Here is a 24,240-nt window from a genome sequence, read left to right on the forward strand (position 1 = left end):
GCAAGGAGATAGATTTTGCATGTCGGAGTGGAGGCGGCGATGGTGACAGTGGTAGCAGGACGATGCCGCCGCGAGTCGTAGAGGCTTTCGGGAGTACGCAGCGTCGAGCACAGCCGCTCAGCACAACTCCATAGCGTTCGGGTCCGTGTCTCCGTCTGCATCCCCATCGACCATGAACTCGTCGCCGGCCTCCGCCTGCGCCCTCGAATACAGCTCCTCGCGCTTATTCTCGTCCGGCGTCAGGTTCGCCAGCGTGAACAGCGCCTCCGCCAACAACGGCCGCACGTCCTCCGCCTCCTCTCCCTGCTCGCCCTCCGCACCAGGCGCACCCCCCTTCGCGCGCTCAAAGAAGGCCACCGCCATCGCGAGGCCCTCGCGCGCCTCACTCGCCTCCGCGCCGTCGAGCACGTCCGGCGCCCCGCCTCCAGCGCGGCCTCGAGCTCCTCCGAGTGCGCGGAGCCCATGATCAGCCAGCACCGCCCGCGCGCGGCGGTCAGCGGCGCGCGCCACGCGTCGTGCGCGGCCTCCATCCGCATCTGCGTGAACACGCTGTCCGCCCAGCTCGCCCAGTACGCGCGCTGCGCGCTGTCCGGCAGCCGCTCCGCGACGCCGAGCACCTCGCTCGCGATCGTGAACAGCTCGCGCGGGCGCGAAAAGTGGCCGTGCGCGTCGTGCGTGTTCGCCGGCTGCGGCGGGGAGTGCTGCCGCGCGAGGTCGGCGACGCGGGCGGGTGGACGTGGCTCGCGGTGTTGTGCGAGGGGAGGGAGGTGGCGTGCGGCATGTGGAAGATGCCCCGGCTGAACTGGTCCATCGCGAGGACCATCACGTCGTGCGCGGTCGCGCTGTAGAGCGTGACGCGGCGCGAGACGGGCGGGCGGCAGGCGGCGATGGACGCGAACGGGGAGTCCTTGGGCCATTTCGGCTCTGAGAGGTCGAACGGAGAGGCGGAGGGCAGGACGCAGAAGTCGCCCGTCGCGCGCTCCTTTGCGAGACGCAGCGAGTGCGTCAGCTTCTCATCGGCGAGGCAGACGAGTGTACGTCCCCAGATGACGGCCATCCGCCAATCTTCGGTGAGATCAGCGAAGCCAGACGAGTGGGAGGGGGCGCCGGTGAGCGCGGGGAGGTTTTCGCCCGTCTGGAAGACGTCGAGAGCGGCGAGCCAGTAATCGGATGCGAGTTTAGGCTCGTCGGGCAGGGGAACCGACGCGTCTTGGGCGACGAGGTTGCCAAAGTGGAACAGTGCGCTGCCGAAGAGCGCGTGAAAGGCGGCGGGCCGTTCGGTGGGTCTGTACGAGGTGAGTAGAAGTAAATGCGAGAAGACAATGGACGCACCTTGGGTGGCACTGTAGCGCAGCGGACACGTCGTGGGCCCAGACGTCGGTGGGGGTTACTGTGCCCGGTGACGATCGCGGCGGAGGGCTTGGATCGGCGTAGACGACGGAGGGATCTGGGTGGACAGTGAGAAAGCGGTGGCATTCGCGGGTGACGGCGCGGAGGAGGGCGAGGGCTTGTGGGACGTCGTCGGCTGGAGAAGGCAAGGATGAGCACCACGCGATCGGGGAAATCGCGGATGGCGGGAAGAGGCGGCTCACCATCGTAACGATCTATGGCGCGGGCATACAGCTCCTTGAGATTCTCCCAGTCCTCGTAGTCGGCGGTGGAGGGCTGCTTGCCCTTGCGGTGGGCGGAAGAGAGGGGATCGGGCATGGAGCGGACGACGGCTAGGCGGGAGAGGGTTGGGAGGCGGGGATGGGTGGCATGGTACGGGAGGTCGGCTAATAGGGGCGGGACGGAAGCGGGCCGGGGACGGGGGGAAGGCGGGCGAGAGTCGGTCGAGGCGTCGAATGCGCCGGAACAGCGGCGACGCTTGGAGGAGGCGGAGGAGGCGGAGTAGCGGTCGTCGTCGTCGTAGGCGGTGTCGTCGTCGTCTGCGAGGGTGGTGGAGGAGGAGGAAGGGCGGGGAGAAGACTGGGCCGAGCGGGGTGCGTGGGAGGCGGCGGCCGTATCGGGCGAGTCGCGGCGACCCTTCCAGAGGCCGCGGGGGCGCTTGTGGGACGGCGCGAAGGGTGCGGGCGGGGGCGTCGGCGTCGGGGGGAGCTTGGAGGACGACGCGCGGGGGTAGGGGAGCGGGATACAGGCGAGCATGGCAGGCTGGACGACGGGGGGAGTGGACGGGCGATCTGAGGCGGCATGTCTTTTGAGGAGGGGACGTGCCTAGGCAGCCAATCGCCCGCGTCCAGCCTTCGCAGCGCCGCCCCGGTCGAGGCTCCCCCGCATCCCACACTCCAACCAGCCAATCAGCGTGTCCGCAGGCAAGCCCAGCCGCGCCCGACCTCGATCTCCTCAGCCCCGTATGGAAGGCTGCCTGCCATATCCGGCACCCGCGATCGAGGCCTCTGTGATCGCGTCGTCTCTGGGCCGCGCAGACGATCGTCACTGGTCGCCGTCCAACCTCGCGGCCGTGTCCTCTGCGCCGTGCGGACGGTGAGCGACGGTGGCGGAGGTCCCGGGCACCGGCCAATCGCGAGAGCCGGCCAATGGGAGACGTGGACGGGCCTCGACGCCACCCGCATCGGCGGCCTGGGCGGGTCTGTCATGCAGTGCTCCTTCCCTGTCCCCGGCGCCGACGTTCTCTTCGTCCCACAGACCGTGTCCGTCGCTGGCCCACATGCGTCCAGACATTCCGTAATTCATTGACGACCCATTCCAGCCGCGTATTATGTCAGGCGCCCAATCCACTTCAGGCGTCCCTGCATGCGTCCATTTTCTGCCGGCTCACTTGTTCAGCGCGGGCGACGTCTATTTGCATAACTCTGTTCCGGCTGACAGCGGCGGACGCCCGGCCGTGGCACAGACAACACCCCTTCTGGCCTCCTTCCCGCTCCCTCCGGGGGCTCGCGGACTTGCTTTTGAGTTCGTTTGATCCCGTCGCCTCTTCCGCCACTTCTTGTGGGTGCGTGGGTTGCTCAGTATGGATGGTCGTCCTACCTCTCTCCATGCTCGTGATGATGTTGTGCGTTGACCTATAATCAAACTGTCTGCCAGACGTGCCGAAGCAGAAAACGCTCCCGGGAAATGCAAGTGCGCGGAACAACCAATTCAAACGTGACTGTCAGCAGGCCGTGGATACGCCTATGTACCATCTGCCTACTGTCATATTCGTGCGTCGCCTGCCCTCGGAGCTCGCCCCTCGCTGAGGCATTCCTCCAGCGCCGGAGCAGGTTGGGTACGTTCGCGAACCTTCCCTGTGCCCGAGGCAGGGCCATCTCCATCGCGCTGGTCCTCGCTGGCGCCGACTGCAAATGTGTACGTACCGCACAACCTACAGATCGCGCCCTCAGATACCCCTCTCCCGCTCGTCGCCCTCGTCGATGCCAGCGTACCGCGAGATGTACGGACCCCGGAGCCCGAGTTTGGCGCTGCGAACCAGACGCGGAAGCTGCGAACGTCGTCCTCGCCGTGTCCAGGCGCAACGATTAGCGTTGCAGCCGGCTAAGTCCAGCGTCGATGCGTCTCCGAGGCTGCCGGAACGTTCTCTTCGTCTGCGCCTTCCTTGCCATCCGCGGAGCGTGTCTCGCCACCGACAGCGCACTCGGTCTGCGCATCTTCAAGTGTCCAGATCACATGTGGCTGTCTGCCATCGCCCGCGCATATATGTCATCGCAATGTCATCGCGTGCGCATCCCCCTTCTCCAACGCTCGGCCCACTGCGCTCGTGCCCCTTCTTGCCTAATCCAGCACAGATCGTCTCCTCCCTCCAGCCCACCCAAGTCAGCCTCCTCATGAGGAACCGCGCAACTCGGCACTCCTCGCCAGGCCGGCATTTGTGCGTCCACGCTCTGCGGTCCGTGCGCGGCTCGCTCGTTACGGGGATCTGCCTCTATCACCTGCCAGACGACCGTGCTCGCGTCTGGAAGTCGGCGCCGTCTAACGTCTGCTATTTGCAAAACTCTATTCCTGCTGACGGCGTCTCCCGTCCCACAGCGCGCCCACGCCCATTCAGTGACAGAAGCCACACACAACATCCCCCGGGAGCTCGCGGACGAGAGCGAGGTCGTCTTCTGCCGCCCCCGTTGCATTCTGACAGGTTCCGCGGCTTCTTGCGGGGTGCGTCGGATGCTATCTCCGTCTCACTTGCTCTGACTGACACCGGCGACTCTCCGTGCAGTTACGTACCACAGGCCCTACCCCTCTCCATGCTCGTGACAATGCGTAGTACGACATGCTGTTGCGGGCCTCGCCGGCGGAACTCAAACTCTGTAGCATGCGCGCATGCCGAGTCAGAGTCGGCGTTTAGTAACAGCCTGAGCAATGAAAATGCAGGTGCGTGTTTCATGATAGACACCGCGTGATCAACGTACAGTCCAAGTCCATCAACAAAGAGCGCGCGGTGGAGGGACGGCGGGACGGCGGAGGCCAAAGGGTCGAGCGTGATGTTCTATTGCAAGTTAGAAGTACATTGACGACATTAGAACAAAGGGGGGGCCGTATCGTACATTGAGTCGACTCTTTTGGATGGGAACCCGTAGACAGATTGACTACGAAAGCGCATACTTATTCGAACACAACAAAATACAAAAGCGAAACCAGACGACGAATGAACGCTGGTCTCCCGCCGACGCGATGCCGCTTGCCTTTGATTCTGTTGTTGTCTATCATATTTTCATCGCTCTAGTTGGCGAACTTGAACAGGTCGATAGCTTCGCACAAATCCTTAAATACTGAACACAAGGAAGGAGTAAGTTCAGTTGTCTCGGAGGGCTAGTACGACCTCTGGCTCACGATATGGCAATTTTGTTGGTGCTATATTGCCCGTTCGAGATGATCCAGGCCTTTCGGATCCGTAGAATCTCGATGAAGAGACGGGTGCGGTCGGGGATGCGTTCGTGAGCTGCTGGTGCGATTGAGAACTGTTAGTGAATACGGTCGGAAGCCAGGCGGCCCACGCATCAATCCATCGTATAGTCCTCTGCTGCTCCGAGTTGTTTGTTATTGTCGTCAAGTCGAGAACAAAATGGCCACAACGAGAGCAGACGACGATTGAGCTTTGAGGAGGCCGCGGCAGGCAAACGCGAACGACTCGTCACACGTGCCTACTATTGCCTTTCTCAGAATGCCCGAGCCATGGCCGCTTATACTGAACGCTCCGCATGATCGTGCTCGATCGTGGACCTGAAGTCAATATACATCTTATTCACACAAGTACACATATTTTTCGACTCCACATAGCTCGACTATTCTTCATCGGGAGCAAAAGTATAATCACCAGCAGGGCAGAATGGAATACTAGGGAATGGACACCTGAGTCTCCACTGGGACAATGGTTCAACTCGATTATCCATAGCACGAGTAATGGAAAAGCGACGACAGCAAGAGAAAACAGAAAGCTATAGAGACGGATACAAACTCGAGAACCCCCTCTTTCGGGCACAGATCACAGAGCCCGTGCCAAAGCGGAGGCGATAGTGCGAGACTCGAGTCCTACGTCTCAGGCCAGTTGTCTGGACCTTCGACAAATACAATCATATGAGTACAGTAGCTTATGTTTTCAATCATGAATACTCACCGCTGAGTATGTGCAGAATTTCAACTAACCACGATGGGTATAGGGACAACGCCTCGCGCAGTCGCATCTACCATGCAATGCATTAACATTGAACGACTCGAAGACATCACAACCCGAGCAATGACTTACCCTGCGTCTCCACGCACGGCGCACGCTCCGAGAATACGGATGATGGCGAGGCGAAGGTGTAGAGCTCAACGCCAGGACTTTCGGCATCTGATCACGGTGACTAGAACTGTATGTTGATGGGTGTCGAGTCGTCGCTTTCTCGTTCTGCGAAATCGTCATTTCCGGCGGACATCTTGTACTCGACAGGTTACGGTGGAGTGTCGTAAGTGCATCTTCTAGAGCTGCGTGAGGCAGCCACGAGGCTGAATCTCTTTGCTCTTCTGCGCCGTAATTCGCATCCGTGGATCCTTACATGTAAGGGTACGGCAGTAAACTATCGAAGGAAGGCTTCGAGGGACAATACTCACCGGCTATAGCCGTCGTTTTGGGCGCGGCATGCGAAGAGACATTTGAATATCTGTACGAATAGGCAAACTTGGACTACCGTCACGGCGGCAGCCGAGAGCTTCTGCACCACAGGAACCACTTACAAAGGCAATCGCCTGTGATGCACACCGTGCAGAGCCGCAATACATTGAATGGCCGCAGTTGTTCGCCATGCCTAGAAAATGGTGAGTGTGATTGCCGACACATGCTACACGGAAGGTTAGAGGGGCCGGCTTTCGTCGTCTCGGCCAGATGTTTCCGGCCCAAGGGACGACACCACTGTGACGTGAGAACGCCAACCATTGGCTTAGCAGGCGCAATCGCCCGCTGGAAGGAACATTGCGGACCCCTGAATCCGAGTCATACGCAAATGAGATTGTCAGTAAGATCAGGACGAGTAATACAATTATACTTACAAGTTTACCCCATGTAGATCATGCACGCGCTGGATCGACTCGGACTGCCAAATAATTCCAAAGCTGTCAGTGTAGTTCGCTAGCCTTATCTTTAGGTCATGAGAGGAATGGCACAGGATCTGTCATATATGATGTAAAAAGCATAGGTTCTTCTCGGCTGACCACTGTGGTTGTGACCACCACATGCTCGCCTAGGGTGGCATGCATGCCTCGAGGCAAGTCAACTCCGAGGGGCTCAACAGTTATACTGACCTCACTGCTCCCTTGAAGGCGCATCAATCTCGCACCACTCCATCACATGTGTCCGCTAATACCGTCCGAAGTTGTTGCTGCAGCCTCACTGGTATTGTCAGTGCTATTTCGTACTGAGCCTTAGCAGCGAACACACACTTACAACACATCTCTCATCTCCAGAATCAAATTGGAAGGCGGCGCAGAGCATGTACGCAGCCTCGAGTTCGACAGCAGGGAGGCTCTTCGGCAATTGACATGCCGGCATCTTTCGAGACCCAAGTCCGCCGCTGCCGCCAGAAAATCGAGACGCGATTTGCCTCTGATATCGCCCCGGATTCTTTTCACGGAGAACCAGATTAGCGCAGCCATTTTCCAAAGATTCTTACGTCCCATTGACGCACCGTTCATTCTATGGTCTGTCTGAGCATCCCCCACTAGGTCTTGTACAACACCGCTTACCTTTACGACACCTGATTGCGTGCTTTTGCCCCTGTTGTTGGAGGGTTCTATACACATGCATATTTCTGCCGGCCATGTCCGTACCGGCATGGTCGCACAATCGCGATGGTCGCACGGCCACCTTACGCGAACGCTAAGCAGAACGCGACGCGCAGCGAAGAAGTCGAAAGGCTCGTACTGCGCCGGATAGTTGTTGACTATAGATTGCTTGATTCGGACTCAGCACTTCGGACATGCATCTGCATCCTCCCCGTTTGATAGTGTGTAAGTCCGGATTAGAATAGACATGCAGCGGGACTCACCTAGCACAGATCGGATTGAGCGAGTAAGCAACCGACAGCAATCGGTTGCTTCATTACTTCTTCGGTCGTCCCGAAGGACGGGTCCACCGGTCAGTTCGGATCTGTAGGACCTCGTCTTCGCGGCACCTCACGAAAATGTACAGTGTGACGAGACAATGAGTCTCGTAGGCTGGCTCGTAGATACAGTGCCCTCGCTGAACGTCAGCCCACCACGCATCTGTACAGCACCTTCAATTCCACTCGTCATCGCAGGCCAGCCTATCACTCACCAGCCTCCCCATGCTGGGTGCGACCGTCGGCTTGGGCGTGTTTACATCAAAGCCCAGATGCAGGGACACGTCTCTTGGGGTTGAGACAGTCGAGCGCCATCTCGAGGACCCTCCCAATGCACCACTGGTTGACCTCGTGCACAGAGAACGTGTGTTTCCAGCCCGCGTCAACGTCACACAGGCGAATGCAGACGAAGCGATGCGTCTGGACGAGCGGGCGCGCACCCAGCTGGACTTGGAAACATTGGAGCCGAGTGTAGACTCCGCCGTTTGTCGGTACGCAACATCGCGCGGGGAATGTGCCGTTTATGCAGTCAATTGAATTTCGTAAAGGATTGTTCATCTCAGATCAGGCTTCGCAGCGATGTGAAGTCGGCATATATGCAAACAGCAAATAGGAATGCTACTGACCCAGCGTTCTCGAGAGTGCGCATGACCTGGATACAAAAACAGCTCAGCTGGAATACGTGATCTGCTTCGAAATCCACCTACCTAGGGATGTGATCGCCGTCGAGGGTAAAGATAGCTACCTGCTTCGTGTGACCCTTCGCGACAGCTTCGCAAATACGAGAGGCGAGGCCCGGGTTCCTCGTCTTGCGGATGAAAGGACAGCTAAGCTGGTCCATTTCCTCGAACTGGACCCTCCAGTCGAGCTTGGCGAGCTGCTTGGGGAGGCTGGCTTCGACGAGACGATGTATTGAATGGGTATCGATACCATGAATTCGTTCGGGTAGGCTGACAGGCACTCGTCGGTTGCAGACAACTGTCGGAGGAAGCGTGCTGGAGAAGCGCCGTCAGCTTGAAAGAACGTGCTGTTCGAAGACGAAGGCAGGATTATCTTAAGGGGAACGTTAAACACCCTGGCTAACACGTACAGAGTGGTACTGGCAGCCGACCAGCGCACGTTCAGGGCACGATATACCTGACCACCTCTGCGTGGCGAGGGTTCTCAGACGTCAGATGCGTCGATTGCACATATGGGGATATAATTGTGATTACCTGGAGTCTAATGAGCCGTCCAAAGATCTAAACCACAACCGAGGAAGCAGGGAAATTAAGGGGCGGTACTTGCCGGCGGGCCTGTGCATCATGCCCCCAAACGTTGATTTGACGGCGAGAGGGCGGTAGCGTGAGCGACAGGACAAAGGGCAAGGTGGCGAGAACGGGCCAGCAGCGGGGGACCACAATTCTATTGTTCGTCGTACGTGTCACCTGGCGTAGAAAGTAATGAGACAGTTATTATTGCGTACCTCTGTACATGTCCCGTCGAGACAATCTCCTCGCCTTTTCATTCATCTCGCCTTTCCTCCCCGCCTCGTCGCCTCTCGGCGACTGTCTGTGGCCGTTCTTCAGGTATTCCTGTCACGCCGGATCGTGCGTCGTGCGAGCTCATGCTGGTATGTAGTGGAGACGGCGAGAGAGAGGTAGGGACAGGGAGGTGGCTGATGACGGGAGGTGCTGACGCGAGATGGTTTCGATCATGGCGTCCCGATAAGGAAGGCGGGTCGGCCGGACGAACGCCGCCAATCTCAAGCTTTAACTCATTGCATCCTCCGTCGAACGCATACTTATTCTCTATTCCCACCTATCTCTTCGCCCTACGTGCGATACGCCCTGAGGACACGCTGACTCGCCGCGATGAGCAGCACCCTTCCATTCCAGCCATCTCTCATAGCATCTTCAGTAAGCGTCGTTCTCGGAGCGCAATGGGGCGACGAGGGGAAGGGCAAGCTCGTTGACATCCTCGCCGCCGACGCCGATATCTGCGCCCGTTGCGCAGGAGGGAACAACGCCGGTCATACCATCTTCGTGCCCATGGGCGCGGAGAAGGCATCCACGCACTTTGCTTTCCATCTCCTGTCAAGCGGTGCGTCTCTTTCTTCCTTGGATACAGCCCACGTAGAACAACCACCGGAAGGGCTGGTCAATCCAAATTGCACGGGTGTGATTGGGTTCGGAGTCGTCGTGCATCTGCCGTCATTCTTCGAGGAGCTCGATGCGCTACGGCTCAAGGTGTGCATCGTCGTCCTGCCTGTCCGATGCACTATGTTCAGTGGTGATGCATAGGATTGGATTGCACTGGACGGTCATTGTCTCCGATCGCGCACACCTCGTCTTCGACTTTCACAAGATCGTTAACGAGTTGAAGGAGGTCGAACTGGGAGGCATGAGGTGAGCACGCGCCCGATTCGTTGAGTTCACAGACGAGAGCTTCTGACTGCTTGCTAGCATCGGAATCACTAAGAGGGCATCGGTCCGGCCTATTCCGGCAAGGCATCGCGTTCCGGTCTGCGTGTGCACCACCTCTTCGACCACGAAACTTCGCCATCAAGTTCCGCAAGGTCGTTGGAGGCCGATTCAAGCGCTATGGGCACTTCATGTACGACACGGAGGGCGCGATCGTTCGCTATAAGGTGCGCTGTCTGCCAGCTTTCGTCGTCATGACTCGCGCTCATCCACATTACGTTGAAGGCCCTCGCCGAGCGGTTGCGGCCGTACGTTATCGACGGCGTGACCTACATCCACTGTGCGCTTGCTGAAGGGAAGAGAGTCCTCGTCCAAGGGGCCAATGCGCGACCTCGACTTAGGTACCTACCCGTACGTAACGTCTTCTGCGACCGCCGTCGGTGGCGTGTGCACTGGCCTCGGCATTCCGCCCAAGAAGATGGGCACCGTCATCGGCGTCATGAAGGCATACACGACTCGCGTCAGAGGAGGGCTGTTCCCGACCGAGCAGCTGAACGTGCGTCTCGTTTCGATCATGTCCATGTTGAGCTTACGTACGGTGCATCTAGGATATCGACGTCCACCTGCAAGAAGTCGGTCGCGAGTTTGGCGTGACGACCGGCCGTCGGCGGCGTTGTGGATGGCTCGATCTAGTCGTCATGAAGCATTCCTACTTGATCAACGGGTACGACAGCCTTAACCTGACCAAGCTCGATATCCTGGACGACCTCGAAGAGATCAAGGTGGCCGTCAAGTACGTTGTAGATAGAAAGGAACTCGAGGGCTTCCCAGGTACTTTCACGATCCATACTGTTTGCTTTCATCGCTTACACATAGTACGTGCATGATGTTAGGCAATTCCGCCCCGCGTACTTCTCATACGCGGGGTTGTAACTCGGCAAAGGACCTCTGTCGCGCTTGTAGCAGGTACACATCTAGCTCCACGAACTCTCCGAATACCCGTGAGGCACTTCCTCTTCTCCCTCCACGCCGCAGGTCCTCGCTCGCGCCAAACGTGAACTCAGTTGTATATGCAGTACCTACTGCTCGCATCACAGATCTACCCGTCTCCCACTCGTTCCAGCACCCTCGTCCTCGCCGATGGCGTACGTGCTGCTACTCTCGTCTCGAGGCAGGGCACCACGGGGGTGGGTGGTGTACCGCGAGACCTACAGACTCCGGAGCCGGAGCTTGGCTCTTCGTGGCCGGGTTCGGGCCCCTTGTGCCGCAGCACTTTGGGGTCGAGTACGCCCAAATGATGGAAGCAACCATTGGCGTGCTACGGACGTCATCGGGTCGCTGTTTGTCGACATCGCCCGTATTGTGGGCACTCTACGATTTTGACGGTACTCGACTCTCGAGTTTGCTGGGCCAGCGTGCATGATTGACCAGCCCGTCGTGCCTCGCCTGCTGAGTGCGATTACAGGTTCTTCTGAAGGATAACCGCCTGTATCGTCCGTGGGCTCACATGGCAGGTCGGGACTGGGATGGTAGCGGGTGCGTCCTCATCTACAGCCCATCATACAACATCCACCGGGACTCACGCGTCATTCGTGAACGGCCCGCTCTTTCCCAGTTCAAGTTATCAGAAGACCTGGCTCTCGCTGGCGTCGCACGGGGCATGATTCGAACTCTCTGGATTCTAAACGGTCGGCGTGGAAAGTGCATCGGGCTTGCAGCTTCGCGACCCGTTGTGTTAGAGCTGTTCTGGCAACCTCGCGGCGAAGAATGTACTCCATCCATTGGCAATGGGACATCCCGATGGTCGAACTTACCTTACCTCCTTCGACATGTTCTTCACGGTGCGTACCATAATATATCGAGGTACACTCATTTGCGTGCCACGAGGCTGATGCGATTTCAGATGCTCTGCGAAGGTTGTTTGTTCGCCGCGGCCAAGACCCTATGGCAGAGTGTAGTCTCCAGGCCGCGGAAGTAATTGACCGGTCGTCTAGGTCGTGGCCGACTCGCTAGTTATCGACAACGGCAGTGTGATGTGCGTCGCTGGTCTGCTGGCGGAGACAGCCTGGATCGTCCGCGAGGTCATACATAGATCCAGGGCGGTCTAAGCTCCTAGGTCGCTTATCTGCCCGACTCCGCGCAGAGTCTCTCGTGTCTCGTGTCGACGGGTGTGGCATCCTCCGTGGTTCAAGCTCGCCGGACTGTAGGCGGTCGATGTGGGGTCTGACTAGGCTTATCGAACGCCAATTTCGTAGCGAAGGATATAGGGTTGTTGAACGGGAATGGGTCATCCCGCTGGACGGTCATTACATCACTCAGCGTGCGTGTTGACACAATGAGTGTCAAGGGACTCACTTCACTATATGCAGGCGTTTTGTCCTCCACAATGACGGTGTCTTCTGTTGTGCGAATGTGGTGCCAATTCCCGTGCTCATGACAACAATTGGAGAAGGCACGATCCAAACATAACCGTATGCCTTTGCAGTCTTTGTCCGCCTCTCACGGAAAATGTATGCCTGCATCATGATCCCGTGCTGAGTAGCGGGGCGAAAATATCACGACTGTGAATCGGTCGTGAATGTACGTTCACCGGTTCAATGAAAGCGTTGTTTGACTCCGAATATGTATGCGTTCCTCCATTGCTTACCTCAACTATGCAAGATGCAAGCGTGTTCCTCAGCAAGCTGTGGCCTTTTATGCATACCGGTAGCAGTCTACCGACGTCTAAGCCGCATGTGCTGATACGTCTGCAGACACTAGAAAGGGCTGAGAAGTATTCATCTATTGCCAGCATGTTTCTTCGGCCGAGACGGTTGTATCGTCCGTAGACTGCCCCGCTGAAAGCCATGACTGGCCACTTTGCTCCGAGTGGTCCGGTAACCCCGTTCGCCGGGCACCACCTTTAAACTCACCGCGATTCCATACAGGATCCCCGATGTGTATTTGTTGCTTTTCACAGGATACGCAACGGGCGCTGGCGTGGACGAAACGGGGTTAGCGGTGCGAAGCGGCGTATATCGCACTTTGGAATCTACTTTCAAAGACAACTCGATCGTTTGGTGGTCATTCACCCACTGCGATTGACGGCGGGTCTTTTCTCTGGGGATGTATGAATATGGACTCCTATTTTTTTCGAAAGAGACGGTCGAGGGAATCTCGTCGGTTCTAGTTCGGTTCTTCGGAATGTGTCCACGTCCGATAGTCCGGCAGATACGGGAAGAGGCAGAATGACAGTGGTTGAGATGCTCTGATAGTCGCGCGTGCGGTGTGCCCTGACTAGACGATTTCATGAGTCCGGCGAGTTATTTCATAAATAGCTGCGTACTATCTGCCAGGGATCCTTGAAAGCCACGGTACCACTGGTATTTTCATATATGGGTAGCTTGGTCCGATGTTGGACGCACAGTGCTAAGGGATGTAAGCACGTATGAGGTTCAATGGATGGGCGCAGCGTCCTAAATTGTCGAGCGCGTCGCGAACGGGCATTCGACTGCTGCGACTCGGATCGGGACGGCACAGAAGACAGAAGTGTACAAGTTTCTCTTGCACGCCGGGTGTTGGGATTTAGTCCATGACGACTTTCCAATTTTCCCAGCAGGTACGAGTCGTCGTTTGTGATCCGCGGGAACCTGGCGTGAGGCGTCAACAGACACAGATGATCTAACTTGAAGTCCTACTCACCGAGAGAGACTCAGGAATCGTAGGCATCGGCCGATTATAGTCATTCTATATCGCGTACACCATGTAGGAGTATGTACACTCCGTCTGACTGGTATACAGATAATACTCCTACGCACGTCGTACATGAGACAGGGTCCGTGAGTGCGGGTCGATGTAACGTTCTGGTGATGAGGGTCACAACTTACATGCTGTGCGACGCCTACTGGGCCGGGCAGGGTCGTATACCATGCACTAGTACCTGTATACTATAGATGCAATTCAGCAAATTCGTTTGTCACACGTACATACCACGATAGAAGAGATGAGGGTTGTGGACGCGACGCGGCAAGCGCTTAGTCATGGCGCGTCTGTGGCTGTCTGTGCTTTCTGTGGGCGAGGACGAATTTTAGCGCCGCCACATTGCTCTCCGCCATCCATCCGCGCGTCCCCTTTCCCTGGGCCTCCATCCTTGCCCGCCTCACGCACTCCCGTCTTTTCCCGGAATACAGGGACCCCCAGGATGGCGAACAAAAAGACCAAGCAGAAGAAGAAACAGCAGGCCAAGGCCGCTGCCGCCGTCAATGGCGGCAACCCTAGTGAAAGGTCCGACGATTGGTTTTCAATGTCCATGTGAGGCCACCGATAACTCACCGTTGTTTCGTAACAGGTCGGACAGCCCTACAAGCATGGGCGACGCAGAGGAAGCGACCTCGCCTCAAGCGGAGAGCCCTCCAACACCTCCGGCCCCTCCGGAAGAGGTCGATGCAATCAAACTCGCGGAGAAGGCGAAGGAGGAGGGGAACGCGGCCTTCAAGGCGCAACGATTCAATGATGCTCTCGAATCGTACACACACGCAATCGGTGAGTACCCATAGTTCCCATTCGTGCGTATGCGAGCGTAGCAACATATGTGGATGCCGATGGTGCACTTGGCGATCCAAGTAACTGGGCAAGGGTCACTGCAGCAGGTATGAAGGTTTTAGGACGGTGACTTCGTGAGCTCGTCGCGTTCGTATCCTGCAAGCCAGATCGGCAATGTCAACGTACCTAGCAACGCATGCTCGTGGTTGTCTAGTTGATACTATTGCATGTACGCTCACGGCGGCGGATGTCCCATTTTCCACTTTGAGTGGACAACGTGCCTCCCTCAGCTGTTGCCTCGCTTGTGGCCCGGCCATTGCAAAGGCTACTGTGTTTTGCACCCTATGAACGGACTAAGCATTCTGCGCAATGCGTGCTCATGTTTTTTCGCACCATACAGTATTGAATCCGTCTGAGCCGACTTACTTGACCAATCGCGCTGCTGCGTACATGGCACTCAAGCGATTCAAGCCCGCACTCGCAGACTGCCAACAAGCCGCACCCTTCAATCCGACTCGCCCTCCCCCAAAACGCTCATCCGCCTCGCCCGTTGCCAACTATCAACAGGCTCGACAGCTCCCGCACTCTCCACACTCCGTACCGTCCTCGCGATCGACGCGGCCAACTCATCGGCCCTCCAGCTGCAAAAGAAGGTCCTCGAGCTCGAGGCGCACCTGCGGCACTTTGAGGATGCGAAAGAGAGGAAAGACTGGGCAATGGCGAGGCTGGCGTTGGGCAAGTGTGTGCAGACGATCGAGGCGGAGGGCGGAGATATTCCGACTCAGTGGCGGCTATCGCGAATCCAGCTCGAGCTCGCTAGGGGCAACTGGGACGCCGCGGGCATCGCAGCCAGGTGCGTGGCTTTATTCTATTTCGTATCATCCAATGCTCACTCGGATGACGTTTCTCGCAGCGAGGCTCTTCGGTTAGAACCCAACTCACCAGATGCACTTACATGGCGGGGCCTTGTGCTTTTCTTGTCCGCGAAGACGGCGCAAGCGCTTCAGCACGTACAGTCGGCTCTGCGCTTAGATCCAGGGCACGAATCTGCTCAGCGGTTGCGGAAGCGTATCAAGGACGTCGAACGGTTAAAGGAGGAAGGCAACACTGCATTCAAGGCGGGTCGTTTGCAAGAGGCGGCAGATAAGTACGGGGCGGCGTTGGAGGTGTGTACATTTGTTTTGACTAGCGACGGGCCTTGCTCACCAAGGCGCAGCGCATTGGCGATAGTCCCGACGAAGGAAAGGGTGGTCAGATTCGTGCCATCCTCCTTTCAAATCGAGCTACAGCTCTCGTCAAGGTGCGTTCAGCCATTGTAACTGCATATGACCTCCGACGTCAACTCACACCTCCAGCTCGAGCGGCACGAGGACGCTCTGGAGGATACCGAGGAGTCCCTGCGACTATATCCTGCTTCATTCAAGGCCCTCCGGACCCGCGCCCGGATTTACTCGCACCTCGAAAAGTATGAGGCTTCGATCGCAGACTTCAACTCTGCCATAGAGCAGGCAGAGTATGACGGCAATGCCGCGGACGTGAAAGCGTTGAAGGGCGAGCTGAAGAAGGCCGAGATTGCGTTGAAGCGGAGTAAGACCAAGGATTACTACAAGATCTTGGGTGCGCATATATCCTATGCTGGCATACGGGATCCCACTCATAGGTTGCACAGGTGTCCAGAAGGAATGCACCGAAGTGGACATCAAGAAGGCGTACCGGCGGGAGTCACTCAAGCATCATCCTGACAAGGTTCGTCTTGAATCATTAGCTTGCATTCGTCACTCACGATAGATTCTCAGGGCGGTGACGAAGAGAAGTTCAAGCTGGTCGTGGAAGCTCACTCGATCCTGTCTGATCCCATCAAGCGACGACGGTACGATATGGGTGAGGACGATGAGGACGTGATGGGTATGGGAGGTATGGGGGGAGGCATGGGGGGCATGGACATCAATGATCTCTTCGCGCATCTCAATCGGAATGGCGGCGGCTTCGGGGGAGGCGGCTTCGGAGGAGCAGGCTTCGGAGGAGGCGGCTTCGGGGGAGGAGGCTATGGAGGCGGCGGCGGATTCTCCTCATTCGGGGCGGGAGGACGAGATTTCGATTTCTAATTGTCTACTAGCTGTCCTACCATCGTACACTGCATGCTTACCTGTTGTGCTCTTGTTTTCTTGCACTGTTCTCTCTATTTCTGTGTGGGACGGTAGGAACGTGCGGTCGGATGCGGCGCTTATTGCGGAGCGCGAAAGGCATAGACGCCGAGCCGGACGACCTCGCAGGAACGGCGACGTCCCTCGCCGCCCTCATCGCTGTCCTCGACGTCCACGCCTCTGTCGCCGTAGCCGCTCCCGGCGATGTATGCACAGGCGACGCCCCCCTCTTCCTCGCCGTATCTGCCGCACCCAGTACCACAGCAGCCGTATGCGGGCTACGACCGCTTCGACGCCCTCCCACGTCCGTCCTCTCGTCCCTCCGGCTCCCCCTCTCGCCCACCACGCGGCTCGCCACGGCCGCCAGGCCCCTCAGAGCAAGCCTACGACGACTATGCATACGATAATGGCTCACCGACACCCCCTGACCCGGACGGCGATGACTTCTACGCTTCCCAAGCAGACTTCCGCGACCAGCAGCAGTATGCCGCTCCGTCCGTCGCCACTCAGTCCGTCCGAGCACCGTCTCCGCCGCCTGGTCCCATTCTCGACCACTCTCATCTTCGGCCAGGAAATCAGGCTGCCCTCCTCTCTCATGAACGCACGCTCGAGCTCTACCGCGCGAACGCGAAGAAGACCCAGGACCCTGACCTCCAGTTCGAATTTGCAGTCTTCATGATCGATGCTTCCAAGACAATGCCCATGCCAGTGCCTACGCTTGGTAACGTCATGGAGATCGAGAAGGCTGAGCAGAAGCGGGAGGACCTCATCCGCGAGGCGATGGCCTTACTCAAACGACTCGCCGACCGGGGACACATGCCATCACAGTACTTCCTCGCCGACTGCTATGCAAACGGTATCGGCACGCACAAGAACCGACAGGACTTCGACCACGCGTTCCCTCTCTTCGTGCTCGCCGCGAAGCATGGGCACCCCGACGCCGCATACCGTGCAGGGACGTGTTGCGAGAACGGCTGGGGGTGCCGCCGCGAGTCCGCCAAGGCGGTGCAGTTCTACAAGAAGAGTGCCGCCGCGGGTCACCCGGGCGCGCTGTACCGGTTAGGCATTGCCTACCTCAACGGCGAGCTTGGGCTGTCGAAGAGCCCGCGCGAGGGCGTCTCGTTCCTCAAGCGGTCCGCAGAGCATGCGACGGCGGAGTTCCCGCACGCGCTGCACGAGCTGGCTCTGCTACACGAGCGTGGTATCGACAACGTTTTGTTCGTCGACTACGAATACTCGGCGGAACTACTTGCGCAAGCGGCAGAGCTAGGCTATGCACCGAGCGCGTACCGGCTAGGGGAATGCTACGAGTATGGCAAGATGGGCTGTCCGCAGGACCCAGCGTTGTCAATACATTACTATGTGAGTCGTCATTAACCTCTCTGTCCCCTCTCTCACTACTTGCCTCTAGAACATCGCCGCGCAACAGAATCACCGCGACGCATGCTTCGCGCTAACGGCGTGGTATCTTGTCGGCTCACCCGGTGTACTCCCTCAGTCGGACACTGAGGCGTTCTTATGGGCCAAGAAGGCGGGCGAAGCGGGGCTCGTGAAGGCGATGTACGCGGTAGGGTACTTCCTCGAGGTCGGCATCGGAACAGAGCCCAGTATGGCCGAGTGCGTCCATCCCTTCCTCATCTTTGTGCTGCCCAGTCGAACCTTCCCACAGAGCAACGACGTGGTACAAAAAGGCCGCCGAGCATGGCGACAAGCGTGCGACTGCTCGTCTCAAGGGCCACGGTCCAATATCGGCCCCCGGTGGCGCAGGCTCTGTCCTACACCGCAACTCGGGCGACGACGCGTCCACCAACTCAGGTAAGGGTGGAAAGGACAAGGATTGCGTCATCATGTAGAGAAGTGCGTAGCAAGACCGGCGGGGTGGCATTCGTGCGTATGGAGTATATATCGATACGGACTTCAGTTTGGACTGCTACTGTATGACTACTACCATTATTCTACGCCAGTGCCGACGAACAATGATTTGGGTAGAACATTGGTGTGCTACATGCTTTCCAGCCACTCGAGCACGCTGCAGCCGTTCACGGCGACGCCAAGAGCAGAGGCGCGATATTCGTAGCATCCGTCGATCTCAAACGCACTGGCCTGCTCGCATGTATTTCCCCAGGGAGCACCCGGGGTCGGGTGCCGTGGAAGCAACTACACGGCCGTCGAAAGCGGAGCGTTCAGACCACATTTCGACTCGTGAGAGGCCACGTAACGGGCCAGTGATCGCCCCGCGAGCTGGCTTGGAAGCCGAGTGAGTTTGTGCCCCTCCTCCTCCACCTACCGTTCCCACACTTAGTCACTAATTAGTAATGTAGTCTCGGTGGTTACATCAATACTAATTTATAGGGGATTTTCGACCAATATTCGGGGTCTATGGTGTTCGTTTTGATTCAAAAATCAAATCACCCGCTTTTTCTGAACACCGCACAAATATCGATCGGCGCGAGCGCGTCAGCAAAATCACGTTGCGCACGCGAACAATTCACCGCGCGCGCGATTTTCTTCGTCCGCGCGATTTTTTTTCTGTCCGCGCGATTTTTTTTGGATGTTCGTAGTACCTATGGAATGTCAGTACAGCATGTACGCTTACTCCGTCGAGCGAGTAAGCAATGTGATGATGCTCTGTGGCTTACTCGCACCGAGAACCGCCGTATGATGCGTGGGAACTTCAGCCACATCCTGCCAAACTCGGCATATGCCCGCCTATGGCTGGTAGGAAAGTGGATGGGGGAACCCACTGTAAGCCATGGAACCGTCGGGAATGCACTGTGGGCATGCAAACACAGTGTATTCCCGATGGTTTGTGTAGTTTGAACGCATGGTGGGCTCAGGACAGGGGGAGTGCACTGGGACCGGGCGTGGGAAAGTCAGCCACTTGGGCCGAACCTCGCCTGCCCGGGCCAGGAATTACATGGGGGAGCCCACTGTAAGCCACAGAATGAATGGGGAATCGTTTGAATACATAGGAAACGGTGATTATAGGGGATTTTCGACCAATGTTCGGGGTCAGGGCGGGGTCAGGGCGAGGTTTTCACAAAAAACTGGACCTCTGCACATGAGGAACACCCAACAATTTCCTGTTTCCTTACCCGCACTCGCGCTACATGCGCCATTGCGGGTAAACGACCACTGTCCGAGACCGTTACCCACACTCGCGCTACAGCGCAGATGCGGGTGAATAGAGGGATCGTTACTCTACACAACACACTAACACAGTACAGTAATAATATAGCTACGTCAATGATTCATGCGTCACTCATACACTTACTACCGAATACCCATTTTGTAGGGGTATTTTACCCCCTTTCGCGCTGCCGGCACGAGTGCGGGTAAAGAAGCTTACGAATCAGTCATTTACCCGCACTCGCGCCGACGGCGCCAATGCGGGTAACGACACACTAATTATGTGACACGTTACCCGCACTCGCGTCGCCAGCGCGAGTGCGGGTAAATAACGATAGAATTACATGAACAGTACCCGCACTCGCGCCGGCGACGCGAGTGCAGGTAGTTGTAGTACAATTTGATGTACCGTTACCCGCACTCGCGTCGCCGGCGCGAGTGCGGATAAATAACGATAGACCGGTAGCATTGAGAGACCGGATCCATTGATCTTAATCGGTATCTTTACCCGCACTCGCGCTGGCTGCGCGAGTGCGGGTAATGTCACACGATCATGTGCTTCGGACGTATCCGTAGCCATGCGTTCGGGGCACACTTACCTTGTTAAACATACGCCCACAGATCGATCGCGCGTTCGCGCACATCTCTACGCTCTTCATCTCACTCTGCTTGTCATCTGTGCTGTGCCATGTCTGACCGTGGCTCGTCTCGGTCGCCTGGGCCTTCGGATCAGTCGCTGCAGTATGAAGATGTACGTACCGTTATCAAATCAGTGGCCGATCGACACTGACAGTTGTCAATGTAGATTCAACCGGACTTGGACGTGATCGGGGGGATCCCAATGCCCATGACGGCCGGTCAGGGCGCTGAACAGGATCGGGAGGCTGAGCTTCTCGCAGAGGCGGCGGAAGCATGCCTCGGCTTCACGCTCGTGCCGGCATCGCCCTGGCTTATGAGAGCAATGCAGGTCGACTACTTGTACCAACGTTGGAACCCGCGCCCGCTCGATGCTCACCACCGCGAGGGTATCGTGAAAGACCTGAAGCACGAGCCTCGCAACGTACTCAAGGAGAACGCGCTTCTGCTCGCCGTACCGGGTGGATCGGTCAGCCCCGAGTCGTTCATCGTGTCAGGTCACAAGGGCTCGAAGACGCCAAAGCTGCAGCTTGCAGCCCAGGCGATTGAGGACGAGAAATCGAAGGTCGTGCTTGACGTGATCGCCGGGCAGCATCGCCTGCACGCGTCTGCCGACTGGCACCAGGACGGTGAGAATGCGATCGTGCGCACGGAGAAGCGCGTGGACGATTGGAAGGCCTCGTTCAAGACATCGGAGGCGTGGAGGGCCGAACTCAAGCAACGTGAACAGGACGTGGAGAATGCGCATGCGTACATGCACGAGCGGGCGTGGTGGTTGGCGGAGGTCTTCGATAGCGGTGCGTTCATATGTTCTCACAAATCTCGCACGATCACTCATACCATCCTTAGATAAACTCTCACCTGCGGCGATCAACACGCTCGCGCGAAACCGCGACGCACGGAAGAAGGTGGAGGGGGATCAAGAGAAGTTTACGATGGAGATGAAGTCGCTGTGTGAGATCAAACCGTCGCAACTCGTCCAAGTCCTGCGCGATAAGCAGGAGACCCACAAGGAGGCTCAGCAGGCGGAACGACAGGTCAAGGGCGGGCACCACGCGAACACGATGTTCTCGCGCATCGTGCACTGTCTTCCGCTCGCACGATTCTGCATCGCACTCACGTCGCTCGGGTCCCACTTTGAGAATACCGGCATCATGCGGTGGCGAGAACTCGAGCAGGAAGCGACGACGACGTTTGGAGTGAGTATCAGGTTAATCCATTTTGATTGTGGCTAACTATCTACGTCATACAGGCGGTCATCTACCCCGTCCTCGACTTGCACCGGACGATGGGCCTGATCGGCTCGAAGCAGGATTTCCCGCTGTCGGACGACAAGGTTACGCAAGCATGTACGGACTGGGACGCGTTCGTACACGCACACCATGCGAAGGAGGGCGAGAAGATATACGGTGCGGACGGCCAGGAGAGTGCCGCGCTGGACACCATCAAGGAGTACGGTACGATGAACCGGCTTCGGTCAGCGTTCCTGCGTGCGGTGCCCGACTACTCTATGTACACTCCGGAAGTCTTCGAGGCTCTGGAGATCTTGCACCAGAAGCACATCGTCGAGGACGATCCGCGCCTGCTGTATCTGTGGACGACTGACGCGTGCAAGCAGATGCGTGCGTACGGTGATGCGTTGCATGCTGCCATGGCTGACCTCCTGCCATGCGACACGGATGCGGAGATTGCGCATCGTGCAGCGGTCCTCGCGCGTATCCGGTTCGTGTACCATCCGTGGAGTGTGGAGGCGCAGGGCGCCGCGGTTGTCACGGCCGCACCGCTGATCACGCACGGCTTGATTTCGTGCCTGTTGGTTGACCGTGCGACGCACGAGTTGGGATGGATCTGGGTAAGTACATCGCTCCGTGCTCTGGTGATTGTTACTCACCGGTGTCAGCTCGCGTTCGTGCTCGAGCCGATGTCACTGTTTGCTTGTGCGGTCGGCAACGACCTGCGCTACAAGTCGGCCGGTGCCTTGGTGGGCGCGTTGACTGCGCTTGAGCTGATGGGCGGTCTGAAGAAGCACATTGGGCCAGTGAGCGAGAGCCTGGCTGCGAAGGTCAGTGGTACAACATACAGATCGGAGACTGTGCTCACCGGATGATGTCAGATCGTGATGTTGTCGTGGGCAAAACGGACGCGGTTCATGCCGTTGCTGGCCTACTGTTACGGGAGGCTGACCGCTCAGCAGATCGAGTTCGACACCGAGTACAAGCACATACGTACCGGGATGGACAAGCCGATTATAGGGGATTTTCGACCAATATTCGGGGTCAGGGAGGGGTCAGGGGCAGATTTTCACAAAAAACTGGACCTCTGCGCATGGAGAACACCCATCAATTTCCCATTTCCCTACCCGCACTCGCGCTACGTGCGCCATTGCGGGTAAACGACCACTGTCCGAGACAGTTACCCGCACTCGCGCTACAGCGCAGGTGGGGGTTAATGCGTGAGTCATCACAGTACATACTGGTTCATAGACACTACCTGAATATATACACACACAAAGGAAACCCATACATTCTGTGTCAATGGCACACAATGTCTTGTTTTATGCACATGCGTTACCCCCTTTCGCGCTGGCGGGGCGAGTGCGGGTAAGGAACCCTACGACACAGCAATTTACCCACATCCGCGCTGTCGGCGCCAATGCGGGTAGTGTTGTGTCAAATATGCTACACGTTACCCGCATCGGCGCAGGCAGCGCGGATGCGGGTAGATCGTTATAGAAATGTACACGCGTTACCCGCACTCGCGCCGACAGCACGGATGCGGGTAGTGTGGTTGATATCTCAGACGCATGCTGAGATGCCTCCGATATCTACATGTCACTGAACGATGCTCCCAGCTCTACAAGATCCATCTCCAATGAATGTCTCTCGCATGTTGTGCCTGCCGTCAATGATCGAGTACTGTCAGCGTGGCGAACTGGAGCGTGGCGATCCGCCGCAGTGCAACATTCTCGTGACCGCCGACAAGTTCGAGAAGATAGGACAGCAGATGCCGACGGTGTCCATGTTTGCGATCTGGTATAGAGGCAGAGTGGCTGTCCATGACGACATGGTAGCCCCAGTGCTTGCAGATGACGAGCAACACATCTGGGACAACGCGGCCCATATCGCCATGCTCTTTGTTCGTCTGCAATATCTTGCTTCATCCGAAGCAGACGGCAAGAACGACAAGTTGATCAAGGATGCGCGATGCTGTCTCACGGAGTACAAGGGTGCGTTATCCGTGAAACGGCATACAATGTACGACACTGAGGATCGAGCATGTACCAGATGCACTCGGGAGCTTGCTGTTCAAATGGCAGGCTAGATCGACTTTGGATGGAGAGTCATCGACACTGAATGCAGGCACTGTGAAGGCACTGCTATCCATATGTGACGTCGCCATCACTCGCTCACCGGAGCCTCCACGAGGTGTTAGTGCGTTGCCGCAAGACGTACGCAGGCTTATCAGATCTCTGTATGCAACGAGTCGTCTCACTGCTCTCATTCTTGTTTTTATAGGAACACACTGGGGACGTCACCACAGACCTACCGTACACTGCACGCCTGCGCACCCGTCCATCTACCGCTCAGCATACCGGACCAGCAGTACGCGCGCAATCCAGCAGCCGTGGGAGAACTCGTGGTAGCATTCATCGTGGCGCTTGATCAACATATTAGGTTGGCCAGTCTGCTCGTCTGATTGCTCTCTGGTGCGTTCGCTGTGAATTGTGTTAATGTCATTTATTGTCTTGTTTCGTATGTGCCGTATGTCACGCTCGCCGACATGTGTTGTGAGTTGACGAGCGTCGCCAACCCGTGGCTTCGCCACGGGTTGACGGGGCGGTTCTTTCATTCACTGCTTCATGTCGCCCATAAGATTACAATG

General features: G+C 57.4%; 9 protein-coding genes across 9 annotated transcripts; 5 read left to right on the plus strand and 4 right to left on the minus strand.

The window, feature by feature from the left end:
* Window positions 1-54: 54 nt before the first annotated feature.
* B0H18DRAFT_1056967 (uncharacterized protein) lies at window positions 55-2,156 on the minus strand. Its single transcript, XM_048031057.1, has 5 exons — window positions 1,593-2,156; window positions 1,333-1,525; window positions 737-1,286; window positions 409-701; window positions 55-385 (listed from the first exon to the last, which is right to left on the minus strand). The coding sequence occupies exons 1-5, from the start codon at window positions 2,143-2,145 to the stop codon at window positions 118-120; spliced, it is 1,857 nt and encodes a 618-aa protein (XP_047885247.1). The 5' UTR covers window positions 2,146-2,156; the 3' UTR covers window positions 55-117.
* Window positions 2,157-2,986: 830 nt separating this feature from the next.
* On the plus strand, window positions 2,987-4,433 carry B0H18DRAFT_286638 (uncharacterized protein). The gene has a single exon (XM_048037418.1). It carries the CDS (start codon window positions 3,303-3,305, stop codon window positions 4,350-4,352), a length of 1,050 nt encoding a protein of 349 aa, XP_047885248.1. The 5' UTR covers window positions 2,987-3,302; the 3' UTR covers window positions 4,353-4,433.
* A 1,004-nt stretch (window positions 4,434-5,437) lies between these two features.
* Window positions 5,438-7,370, minus strand: B0H18DRAFT_286743 (uncharacterized protein). The gene is made up of 8 exons (XM_048037419.1): window positions 7,171-7,370; window positions 6,872-7,120; window positions 6,792-6,817; window positions 6,166-6,236; window positions 6,043-6,109; window positions 5,696-5,982; window positions 5,567-5,633; window positions 5,438-5,507 (listed from the first exon to the last, which is right to left on the minus strand). Exons 2-8 carry the CDS (start codon window positions 7,117-7,119, stop codon window positions 5,482-5,484), a joined length of 792 nt encoding a protein of 263 aa, XP_047885249.1. The 5' UTR covers window position 7,120; window positions 7,171-7,370; the 3' UTR covers window positions 5,438-5,481.
* Window positions 7,371-7,966: 596 nt separating this feature from the next.
* B0H18DRAFT_1056986 (uncharacterized protein) lies at window positions 7,967-9,089 on the minus strand. Its single transcript, XM_048031058.1, has 8 exons — window positions 9,026-9,089; window positions 8,927-8,953; window positions 8,697-8,747; window positions 8,613-8,673; window positions 8,457-8,553; window positions 8,230-8,416; window positions 8,157-8,178; window positions 7,967-8,061 (listed from the first exon to the last, which is right to left on the minus strand). Exons 1-6 carry the CDS (start codon window positions 9,035-9,037, stop codon window positions 8,230-8,232), a joined length of 435 nt encoding a protein of 144 aa, XP_047885250.1. The 5' UTR covers window positions 9,038-9,089; the 3' UTR covers window positions 7,967-8,061; window positions 8,157-8,178.
* A 290-nt stretch (window positions 9,090-9,379) lies between these two features.
* On the plus strand, window positions 9,380-11,226 carry B0H18DRAFT_1088731 (P-loop containing nucleoside triphosphate hydrolase protein; the record flags this gene model as incomplete). The annotated part of the gene is made up of 12 exons (XM_048032247.1): window positions 9,380-9,386; window positions 9,426-9,608; window positions 9,645-9,756; window positions 9,809-9,913; window positions 9,971-9,995; window positions 10,016-10,036; window positions 10,075-10,155; window positions 10,214-10,268; window positions 10,330-10,484; window positions 10,537-10,759; window positions 10,822-10,894; window positions 11,100-11,226. 12 exons carry the CDS (start codon window positions 9,380-9,382, stop codon window positions 11,224-11,226), a joined length of 1,167 nt encoding a protein of 388 aa, XP_047885251.1.
* A 1,484-nt stretch (window positions 11,227-12,710) lies between these two features.
* On the minus strand, window positions 12,711-13,933 carry B0H18DRAFT_286857 (uncharacterized protein). The gene is made up of 4 exons (XM_048037420.1): window positions 13,610-13,933; window positions 13,254-13,557; window positions 12,964-13,200; window positions 12,711-12,902 (listed from the first exon to the last, which is right to left on the minus strand). Exons 1-4 carry the CDS (start codon window positions 13,732-13,734, stop codon window positions 12,882-12,884), a joined length of 687 nt encoding a protein of 228 aa, XP_047885252.1. The 5' UTR covers window positions 13,735-13,933; the 3' UTR covers window positions 12,711-12,881.
* A 64-nt stretch (window positions 13,934-13,997) lies between these two features.
* On the plus strand, window positions 13,998-16,625 carry B0H18DRAFT_1057006 (uncharacterized protein). Its single transcript, XM_048031059.1, has 9 exons — window positions 13,998-14,191; window positions 14,256-14,449; window positions 14,850-14,895; window positions 14,946-15,302; window positions 15,363-15,615; window positions 15,666-15,749; window positions 15,805-16,066; window positions 16,119-16,195; window positions 16,246-16,625. Exons 1-9 carry the CDS (start codon window positions 14,109-14,111, stop codon window positions 16,552-16,554), a joined length of 1,665 nt encoding a protein of 554 aa, XP_047885253.1. The 5' UTR covers window positions 13,998-14,108; the 3' UTR covers window positions 16,555-16,625.
* Window positions 16,626-16,708: 83 nt separating this feature from the next.
* B0H18DRAFT_1057007 (HCP-like protein) lies at window positions 16,709-18,850 on the plus strand. Its single transcript, XM_048031060.1, has 3 exons — window positions 16,709-17,955; window positions 18,005-18,210; window positions 18,263-18,850. The coding sequence occupies exons 1-3, from the start codon at window positions 16,798-16,800 to the stop codon at window positions 18,444-18,446; spliced, it is 1,548 nt and encodes a 515-aa protein (XP_047885254.1). The 5' UTR covers window positions 16,709-16,797; the 3' UTR covers window positions 18,447-18,850.
* Window positions 18,851-23,229: 4,379 nt separating this feature from the next.
* On the plus strand, window positions 23,230-24,001 carry B0H18DRAFT_1127772 (uncharacterized protein; the record flags this gene model as incomplete). The annotated part of the gene is made up of 4 exons (XM_048035301.1): window positions 23,230-23,584; window positions 23,643-23,806; window positions 23,874-23,905; window positions 23,959-24,001. 4 exons carry the CDS (start codon window positions 23,230-23,232, stop codon window positions 23,999-24,001), a joined length of 594 nt encoding a protein of 197 aa, XP_047885255.1.
* Between the last annotated feature and the right edge of the window lie 239 nt (window positions 24,002-24,240).

This window comes from Fomitopsis serialis, assembly GCF_022376445.1.
Source record: "Fomitopsis serialis strain Sig1Antser10 chromosome Unknown B0H18scaffold_271, whole genome shotgun sequence".
Lineage (NCBI taxonomy): Eukaryota > Fungi > Basidiomycota > Agaricomycetes > Polyporales > Fomitopsidaceae > Fomitopsis > Fomitopsis serialis.